The following is a 10285-nucleotide window of genomic DNA, read 5'->3' as shown; positions in this document are numbered from 1 at the left end:
GCTGGGCGAGAACACTTTTTAGAAAGAACCAAGCCTCCTCCTGCCACTTTGTCGTGACCACAGGACCATTTTGGTGGCATTTGGCTTAAACCGAGAAGAGTTTTCAGTGAGCTAAGAAGCTTCTTGCAAATATCCAGTTGAAAGGTGCATGGCTTTCAGCTTGCACTGTGGGTGGTGTGAAGTGGTGAAAGTTGTGTTTTGATCTGTTTATCCTGTGTCTTTGCAGCTTAAGGCACGGTGTGAAGAACTGAAGCTGGATTGGTCAACATTGTCACTGGAGAACTTGCTGAAAGAGAAGCAGGCGTTGAAGAATCAGATTTCTGAGAAACAAAAGCACTGTTTGGAATTGCAGGTAGAGACCAAGACGCAAATTGAGAGTCCTTGACTTGGGGTAGCTCTTGGGCAATGGGCCAGTTAAGGGTATTTGGCTAAATATGATGTTAGAGGATAGGCTAGGTGGCTGTTGTTGTTCTGCTTTTCTCCCACTAAGCTTCCCTGGACACTAATCTTTTTATTAGAGAGTTTTAGTAAACTTGAAGAATAAGGATGTGGATAACTTTTAAAGGAAGTAGATGCTATGACCTGATTCCTTGGTAATGCTCTGGAAGAAGGAATCATGGTTTATCATGAAATATAATTTAAAAGCATGACCTGGTGAAAAGAAAGGTCCTGCTTGTTTGCATACTACGTGGCTTCATGATAATGTCTTCTGTGTGCTCTGACATCTTGATTCAGGTATCAGTTCCCACAGAATGCCACTTACCATAGTGAAAAGAAATTAAACTCCTGTGACTGGAGAACTTTTCTTTCCCTGTGAGATGAGCACTAGGGCTAATCCAGCCTTTTGCTAGATGGCTTGACATGGAGTGGCTGTTTCCTTCAATGACTGGCAGCATTGAGTTACTCCATACTCTCTATACTTGTTGGAGGTATTTTATGTTTGCTTTCAAGATCTGAAAGGCACTTTCTAAGAGCTGCTGAGCCTTTCCCCTTGCCTACGCCTTTTGGCCTCAAGCTCAGCAGCGTGTTGAAATCTGTTTCTCAAATTGTGGGTCAATTGTTTTGCATCGTTCCCAGAAATGGGGCCTCTCTTCCTAAGAAGCATATCAAGGCAAAACTCCATAATGTGATAGAGTTGTTAAGTACGGTCTTTAATCATTGTCCTCCTCTTCATTTCAAGATCAGCATTGTGGAACTTGAGAAAAGTCAAAGGCAGCAGGAGCTCATGCAGCTGAAATCGTACACGCCGTCTGATGAGTCACTGTCAGTACAGCTACGCAATAAAAACCATTTGAGCCGTGATCCTGAGGCTGATCACAGCAGGTTCCAACTGGAGCTCGAATGCTCTAAGTTTCCTATGCCCCACATCAATGGCATGAGTCCTGAACTGTCCATGAATGGCCATGCTACTCCCTATGAAATTCATAACACTTTTAGCAGGCCCTCTTCCAAGCAGAACACCCCTCAGTACACAACCTCTCACCTGGACCAAGAAATAGTTCCGTGTACCCCAAACCACAGCAGCAGACAGAAGGCAGACAAGATGACGAGCTTGTCCTTACCCGATTATACCAGGTTTTCCCCAGCTAAAATAGCACTGAGGAGACACTTGAATCAAGACCATGCAGTCAATGGAAAAGCAACAACTAATGAGATACAGAGGTGAGAGTGATCATTTCCTAGGATGGGAAAGGAGGGGTAATACTATTGCTTGTTTTTAATAACGGTGGTTTATTTGGATTGTGGAAAAATATTTTTAAAAGTGGTGTTTTCTGTGTCAGGAAAACCAGCGGTGACAGCTGATGGGGTAAATAAGGTGGTACAGTGCCTTGAGTTTGGTTACAGGAATTCCTTGCAAAAGAGAAGTCCTTAGCTTTTGCATTCTAACAGTCATACATTTCTCCTATAGAGCTGACCATGTCAAAGAGAATGGCCTTACATATCCAAGCCCTGGTATTTCAAATGGCATAAAGCTGAGTCCTCAGGAAACTCGGCCCTCTTCCCCAGCGGCCTTACCAATTGCAGGCGAGAAGGTAAGAGATCTGCTGGTGCTCAAGTGCAGAGATGTTACACGTGGTAGAACAAAGAAAAAGTTGGCCAAAGTAGAGAATGCAGGCATGCTCCTTTCTGTGGTCAGCGTGGTATGGAAAATAACACAAAACACAGTAGGTGTGATACAATAAAAAGGAGCTGGCTAGAGGAAGAGAAAGTGCTCATGAAAGACGTGCTTACCTCTGGTTTGCCTATGAACTGTGCCAGTAATGCAGTAGGACTTCTTTTTGATCTGATGTGTGTCTACTTGAACTTGAAAAGTAGGCTCTTTCATAGTTAAAAAAAAATGAAAATAACAAAAAATTGTCCCTGTAATTGGTCCAGCCATGAATCAGATTGGTGCTCATTTCAGAGTAAGCAGGTGCCCTCCAACAGGAGGTTACCATGGAAATATTTCTGGGTACTACAGCTTCTGCGTACAGAGGGCCTCAAGATATGAATTCTGTCAGATGAGTGCTTTTCACAGAGCTCTCACAAAGGCACTGAGAAATGAGCTTGCCTAAAAGGCATCCTTTTCCTTCTGCTTGGGGCCAGCAGTAGCTTTAATTTACATATTTCTGTGCTTTGAATATTGCTGTCCCAGTAGACTGGTGTTGGTAACAAAGCTGCTCCATGCGTGCCCTATCTTGGCTTTGGCTTTATAGTCATCACTCTTAAATGTGTAATTCTTTTTAAAAAAAAAAGGTGGGGTGGACAAAATATAAATGAGCAGGTTACCATTAATTTAAAAAGTCTTTTCAGTAATAGCATGCAGTTAAGAACATGACTTTCTCTTTTGTATTTACAGGTTTTGAGAGAGAGAACCTCTGTGAGTAATGGAGAAACTATCACCAGCCTACCTATCAGTATTCCTCTCAGCACAGTGCAGCCCAATAAACTCCCTGTTAGTATCCCTCTGGCCAGCGTAGTCCTACCTAGCCGTGTTGAGAAGGTGGTGAGTAAGGGATTGTCAACACTTTCCATCCCTAACTAAAATCACACTGGGCAGTAATGGGGTGCTGTGCACCAGAATCCTTAGGGGGCTGCTAATCTCCAATGTCTGATGCTTTGGGGGAGGCTGCTGTTGGGATGCATCCTCTTGGCTCTTAATCATTCTGTAGATTTTTACTCTTTTGTCTGTGGGGTGGTGGTATTTCAGCCAGGAAGGAAAGTAAAGCATGTGCCTCAGGAGATCCTAGTCTTAAATGTCCAGCTGGGTGGAAAAGGTGCAGAATCTGTGAGTTTGTGGCAGTGAAAGCAGAGAATCGCACACATCAGTTTGTTCTTAGCCCCTGCCTTCTTACATGACCCTGGGAGACAAATTCTTCTGCCTCAGTTTGGTTGTCTCAAAATTGTCTGTCTTTATCACATACGTGTGTAGGATGAGCTTGAATAGTGCCTTGAGGCTGTAATACCTAATGTGCGAGCGACTGCTCTGCAGCAGCAGAGCAATTAAAGAATTTTTGGGGCTACTCTGATAAGCCTATGCTACTCTCAGTAGCAGAGGAGTTTTAAAAAAGCCTGGGCCCAGTTTCTCAGAAATGTTTGTCACAAAAGCGTTACAGCAGAGAACTGAGAAACATTTGCTGCTTTCACATGAGAGCTGTGAATTTAGAATCCATCCACAAATGCCTGCCTTACAATCCCATATTTGGAAAGCTGGAGTTGTTCCACAGTATTGAATCCATTATCTTTTTCCAGCTGTAGACTTTAGTTGTAGCAGAACCACAGTCTGCCCAGCTCCGAGCGGAAGTCCCATGTCCTCAGAGAGAATGTTAGCTCTGGCTGGCATCTCTCACTTCAACATGTTGTTTATTCAGGCTACCATTTCACAATTGTTTTGCCTGCTTTAGGAAAACACTGCTTGTTGATCATACCCTCGGATAGCGTACCAGAGAACGTAGCCTAACGCATTTCATGTTCATTTGGGGTTGTTTTGGGGAACTTCATGTGCACAGGCTTGGGGACATGGTACAATCATTTGGTTCCTTTCCGGCTGCCTGTGAAACAGGCATTCGTTCTCTGATTACAGTGCTGTCCTGAGTCTAAACTTTCTGGGACGAGGAGCCTGTTCTCCCTCTATCTGCGTGGTATCTGTTGTGTGCTAGATACTATTGCAGTGTAATTATTCACAGTATCTATTTTTGTCCCATAACATGCTGATCTATGGCTTTCTCAAAACAAGCAAAATCTAGGACATTTAGGAAGTAGAATCATAGAATCATAGAATGTTTTGGGTTGGAAGGGACCCCTAGAGGTCATCTAGTCCAAACCCCCCGCAGGAGCAGGGAACCCCCCCCGCAGGAGCAGGGAAAGTAGGGCCACTTTCCTTGGTAGGGCCACTTTCCTTGGTAGATCTACTAATGCATGCGATTTGTTTAAACTGTTGACTTTTGAGTATACTTCCTGTACTGAAATGCCTGTTTCTCTCCCCCCAGAGAAGCACACCTAGCCCAGTTCATCAGAGTAGAGACTCATCGACACTTGAAAAGCAGATTGGTGCTAGTTCTCATAATGGCGTAAGCAATGCTGCTGGAAACAAGCCACTGGCTTTGGCTACCTCAGGTAACAGCCTCATCTACGCGAAGGTGCGCCGTCTTGTCGTGACAGCACCTCCAAGTGCATGCATCGGAGTTTTCCAAGCATTTCTTGTTAGGTCATTCAAGCAGTAGAGTGCTAGATGAATGTGTCTTTTGTAACGAGACCAAAGAATCATGAGCAATGATGTTTTGAGTCAGTATGTGCCTACAGCTTGGGTGCATTCTGGCATAAATTATTGGTTTGATGTGCCTTTGCCTGAACTGCAGCACCCTGCAGTGTAAATAAAGAATTGCTTTTTGTAAATTCTTCTATGTGGATTAAGAGATTCCTGCCTCTGTAATGTGGCAAACCAGCAAAGTGTTGCATAGCTATGCTGTGAGCTGATGATCTGGTTTTAAAAGTTTAATTTTACAGGGTGGTGGAGTTTTTTTAATAGCAAAATTAATTTCTTGATGCAGGTCACAATGGTGCTTCATGAGCAGTTGTAAAAGGCATCTGGGTAGGAAGAAAGGTTGATCAGGAGAGGGTAGGGATGCCTGTAAGCACAGACATTGCTTCTGAACTCACTCGTCTGTTGAAATTGTGGCCTTCAGCTGTTCAGGGTATGGAAATGTGGACCAGGAAAAGTTGGTTCTAGCATGCAGAAGCCGTTCTACAGCTGATTCTTCATCAGAGAGTGCATTTGTTCTTAATGTTTACCACCTCGAGGGGCTTGTGTTGTTTCTAGCATCTGTTTTGCAAAGAAGGGCTTGGCTGCAGTTTTCTATAAAACCAATGGAATATTTAAAAAAACCCCTTGTTGTAAAACAATACCATGTTCCCTTCACTTAGCCCAGAGACAAGGCCTTACTAGAGCACTAAACCCATTTACACCATGACAAATACTTCATCCCCTTTCTAAGCTTCCTCCCATGTGGCGTTCTTCTGCCACGGTTTCTTTGAAGGTCCCCTGTCACTCCCTAAGCCACAGCCTTTTGTTTAATGTTGAGAAGGAGGTGGGCTGTATAGATGACAGAGTCCCTTCTTTTTTGGTGAAGGAAACGGACTGAATTTGGCCATCTGTTTCCTTGACAATAGGAAGGAGTTGAGAGCAGAGGAGCCCTGATTTCTAAAGGCGTAATAGCTCTAAAGAAACTTACACTTGAATTCCTTTTTAAAACCAGGTAGAGCATAGGGTATCTCCTTATAACACATGAATTTTCCTGAACTGGCAAAAAAGTAGTGAAAATCGTTAACCCTTAACTGAAATCATCAGCACACAGAGCCACGTTCTCAACTGCACTGTGTAAAAAGCAGCTGTGCAGTTTCCCGTGTCATACATGGCTGCTGGCTGATCTAATGCTCCTGTAGAGCTGAAACCGCTCCCAGTCATCCCAGAAATCTAGCACTGTGAACTATCACTCAGCAGAAGCAATGATGTATACTTTCCCTTTCAACAGGTTTTTCTTACTCTTCTGGCTCCGTGGCAGTCAATGGAAATCTTACAAACAGCCCAGCCCATCTTAACCATAGTGTTGATCAGGCAGCTCTGGACGACTCTGGGAGTCTGTTTAACTCAGTAGGGTCTCGGAGTTCCACTCCACAACATCCTTTGCTAATGATGCAGTCAAGGAACTCTGGGCAAAACTCCCCTGCTCACCAGCACTCAACAAGCCCCAGGTTAAATGGCACCTCCCAGAGCCTGGTAGGGGTATTGCAATATGCAGATGCTCAGAAGATGTTTGCCGAAGGAACAAAGGGGGATCTTCAGTCTGATGCAGCGTTTTCAGATCCTGAGAACGAGGCCAAGAGAAGAATCATCTTTACAATCTCTCCTAATACAGGACATGTAAAACAATCCCCTTCCAACAAGCACAGTCCTCTGCCCACGAGCGCTCGGCTGGACTGTGGCCAAGCACACGCGCAGGATGGGAAGAAGCGAGGTCGGCGGAAGAGATCCTCTACTGGGAATCTCAGCGGGAACTCCGGGGTCTCCCCTAAACGCAAATCCTTACCTACTGTGTCTGGACTCTTTACGCAACCATCAGGTTCACCGCTCAATATCAACTCCATGGTAAGGGCTCTAGCAAGAGAGAAGGGCCTGGGAATGCTCTTTGAATTAGAAATAAGCTTCAGCTGTTCTGTTCTTTAGCATGCTCTCAGGCTGTTACAGGGCTAGTAGCTAGAATGGGCATGAAAACCCTTTGTGAAAATGGCCCCTCAGAGGGGAAAGAATTGCTGAAAAGTTGGTGAACCTTTTCTGTATAGGTAGAGCATCTTCAAAGGGTTCTTCGCTGTCAGAGCATTAAAAACTGAAAATAATCTCTTCCCTTATGACAAAGACCTTGTTTCTGCAGTGAAGTTGATTTTTAGGCTGTAGGTTAAATATTTTGAAAATAGTTTAAACTAAGATTGACTAAATAGCATAAGAGTGCCAGAAGCATATGGCATTCTTGCATAATTAAGCCAGCTATACAAGTTGTGTTCATGTGATCCTGCAATGGTAGTTTAGAAAAAAGAAAAGTGATTATCCCATGTCTTCATTTCTGTGTTTAAACTTGAAATCGAAGAACAAAAATTAGGTGTTTTCCAAATTGTATTAAAGCTTTCGTCCCAGGCTCTAATGCAGGGTGGTGAAGTGTAACAGCGGCGGTGCTAAACAAGCAGCTGTTGGCATATCCTAAAGCTAGGCAAGTTAAGCTTGCTTTTAATATCCTTAACAAGATGCCTTGTTGCTAAAGGGATGCTCTCATCTGTAACTGCTTTCTTTCCTTCTTGCCCAGGTCAATAACATTAACCAGCCTTTAGAAATAACAGCCATTTCCTCTCCTGAAAATTCCCTGAAGAACTCTCCTGTTCCTTACCAGGACAATGACCAGCCCCCGGTACTGAAAAAGGAAAAGCCCATCATTCAGACCAACGGTGTTCATTACTCTCCTCTAACATCAGATGAAGAGCAGGGATCTGAAGATGAGCACAATAGCAGCAGGTGAATACACAGGCATAGGTTTCAGGATGAGATTTCTCTGTGAGCTGATAACAGTGCTCTAAACCCAAGAGGTGTGTTAAACCTTCTTTGTTCCCTTTGCTTGGAGACCGATTCCATTATGGCAAGCCTCTTACGCTGCTGAAATCATGAATAGGGAAGGTATTTCAATGGTAGTACTTGAATGTGGGAACCTACTCTTGCTGTGTTTGCAAGACTGACAGAGTCCAGCCTCTGAAAGAACTAGTGTGGAAATGATTTCTTTTTACTACGTTGCTTTGTAGGAGTACGGAGGCTATGTGTAATCTTTAACTAAGAATCTGTCTCCCCCTCACTCCCAGTTTCAGCTTGATTCAAAATTCTTCTCTTCCTGCCCCAAACTGTTGATGAGTTGCTCTGAAAATTGACTACTTGCCACCCTTTGCCTGCCTGTGGGGTGCAATTTTTTTCTTGGTTAAGGTGCTGGAAAAGTAACCACTACAGAAATGTGAGCAACAACCTACTTCTTGTGAAAGGAGAGCAACAATGAAGTCCTCTGAACGGGCACTAATCTTGGCAAAGAGCACAAATTCTGTAATAGCTTCTACTTAAAGTCCCTGGTGGGTTTTTTTTATGCTTTTAAGTTCCTTTGGCAATATACAGCTTTCTAGCTGACTTGGCTTTATGGACTCTATAGTCGCCTGTTAAGACATGAACATGAGGAAGATAGGTTATGAGGGAAAATGTTCAACAAAAGGTCAGCAGTGAGTGCTATAACCTTTTTATTTTCCCACTAGAATTGAAAGGAAAATTGCAACGATATCATTGGAAAGCAAATCTCCACAGAAGACTGTTGAAAATGGTAGGTGGTGAGGAATCTTAATTATTTGTTGTAATGGTTGGTCTTGGGAACGGGTGTCTGCCCCTGACTGAAGTTGTTAGGCAGAAGCAGACTTTGTGGTGCTGAGCAGAGTGTAGTTCTGCCAGGGCTTTGCATAATTGTAATTAAGACAGGTGGCTGATAATTGCACATTTTGGGCCAGTTCTTTCTGTAGTCACAGGTCACCAAAGATCTGACCTTTTTTATTTTTTTTGCTGACTCTTGGGTTGGGGAGGGATCTGGAGTACAAAAACTGAGGAAAAAGTAGATCAGCATTCTCAAACTTTTCCAGAGCATTAAACCAAATTTTTAAGGACTTTTAGGTGACTTCACAAATATTTCTGCCAAAGATCAGAAATAGAATTACAGCCTGATAAAATGTGGGTATTGAAAGATAAAGCCCTGTTCTTAATGAGCAGATTCAGTCAATGCTGGGTTTTGACACTTAGAAATTTTCTTCCAAACTAGGTGGCAGCTTATCTGTGAGGAAACAAGCACAAAGCAACGAGAACATGAATAGCAGTAAATGGAAATCTACTTTTTCACCAATATCTGACATCAACCTGACCAAAACTACAGACAGTCCCTTGCAGTCGGTTTCATCTCTGAGCCAGAATTCGCTGTTTGCCTTCAAGCCTTCCTCTGAGGATAGCCTTGCCATCGACGCCAAGATCACAGCACACGCAAGGAAAAGCATTGCCATGCCCTCGTCTGGGGCAGATGGGCTCAGCCCTAGTACAAACTCCACTAACGGATTCACGTACAATGGTGGACTGTCAACTGACATGGGTTTACACAGCTTTATCGATGGTGCTTCTCTTCCGCATAAGGCTTCGGACGTGACGACTTCCAACTGCTCCCTGGGTTTCCAGTCGCAGCGAAGCAAAGATGTGGGGATATCGGAAACGAATCCTTTTTTGAACAAGAGGCAACTCGAAGGCCTCGGCGGCACGAAAGGAGAAGACTTAAATCGGTCGGGGGTCAAAGGCAAAGAGATCAGCGAAATAAGCATTCGCACTGGGGTTTCTTCAGAAAAAAACTCTTTGCAGCATAATGGAAAGGTCGGCAAAGGAAGGGACCGAGATGTGGAGTTTAAAAATGGCCACAACCTTTTCATTTCTGCTGCTGTTTCGTCTGGTGGCCTTCTGAATGGTAAAAGCCTTTCTACTGCTGTTTCTTCAGCAGGCAACCCAGCATCTTCTGTTCAGACGCACCATCCTTTCCTAAACACTTTGACCACTGGATCACAGTTCCCCCTCGGCCCCATGGCCTTGCAAGCAAACCTCAACTCGGTGACAAATTCCTCAGTATTGCAGTCCTTATTTAATTCAATGCCAGCTGCTGCCAGTCTGGTCCACGTGTCATCAGCTGCAACCAGACTGACTAATTCTCACACTATGGGGAACTTCTCTCCTGGGGTTACAGGTGGAACAGTTGGAGGTAGGCAGAACCCTTTCTCTGGTATAAGACAGGGCCTAAAGGAAAGTCTGACACTGCCTCTCCAGGGGTGAAACCCTTTCATTTCTGCAGGATGTGAAGCAGATCTGTCCCACATAACCAGTCTCCTCTTTCTCTTGGAAATGCTAGGATGAGTTCAGTTCCCCACAGTGAAATCTCATGAGCTTTGTCTACTAGATGAGCTTGTTGTATCACCTTAATGAAAGAATACACCCAGACTTTGTGATTTCATAATGTATGCTTGTTCAGATGTTGCTGTGTTGGAACCAACTTAGGTCTGCCTGCAGGTAAAAGATTTAACTTGTCATGGTACTAAGTTAAGGATCTCTAACTTGTCGACTTGAGTAAAGGTTGAGATTAGGCCTTGAACGGATTTAGCATGATCCAGGAAGAGCAAAACATCAGTGCCTCTTCAGAGGAGATGGTGTTGG

The 10285-nt window shown here is 43.9% G+C and overlaps 1 protein-coding gene across 5 annotated transcripts in view; it reads left to right on the top strand.

Annotated features, from left to right (window-relative positions):
- Positions 1–10285, top strand: part of DOT1L (DOT1 like histone lysine methyltransferase) — a 72728-nt gene that overhangs the window by 54238 nt on the left and 8205 nt on the right. For 3 of the 5 annotated variants that reach the window (XM_035899749.1, XM_035899754.1, XM_035899752.1), the window contains 9 exons: positions 227–352; positions 1181–1662; positions 1910–2033; positions 2840–2986; positions 4470–4596; positions 6012–6625; positions 7335–7540; positions 8314–8378; positions 8865–9836. In XM_035899749.1, the coding sequence (XP_035755642.1) occupies positions 227–352; positions 1181–1662; positions 1910–2033; positions 2840–2986; positions 4470–4596; positions 6012–6625; positions 7335–7540; positions 8314–8378; positions 8865–9836 (2863 nt within the window). The remainder of the gene's footprint in view (positions 1–226; positions 353–1180; positions 1663–1909; positions 2034–2839; positions 2987–4469; positions 4597–6011; positions 6626–7334; positions 7541–8313; positions 8379–8864; positions 9837–10285) is intronic. The other 2 variants (XM_035899751.1, XM_035899750.1) reach the window with 2 other exon arrangements.

This window comes from Egretta garzetta, unplaced genomic scaffold, assembly GCF_000687185.1.
Source record: "Egretta garzetta isolate BGI_Z169 unplaced genomic scaffold, ASM68718v1 scaffold418, whole genome shotgun sequence".
NCBI classification, from domain to species: Eukaryota; Metazoa; Chordata; class Aves; order Pelecaniformes; family Ardeidae; genus Egretta; species Egretta garzetta.
This window is presented reverse-complemented; position numbering and strand designations above follow the sequence as displayed.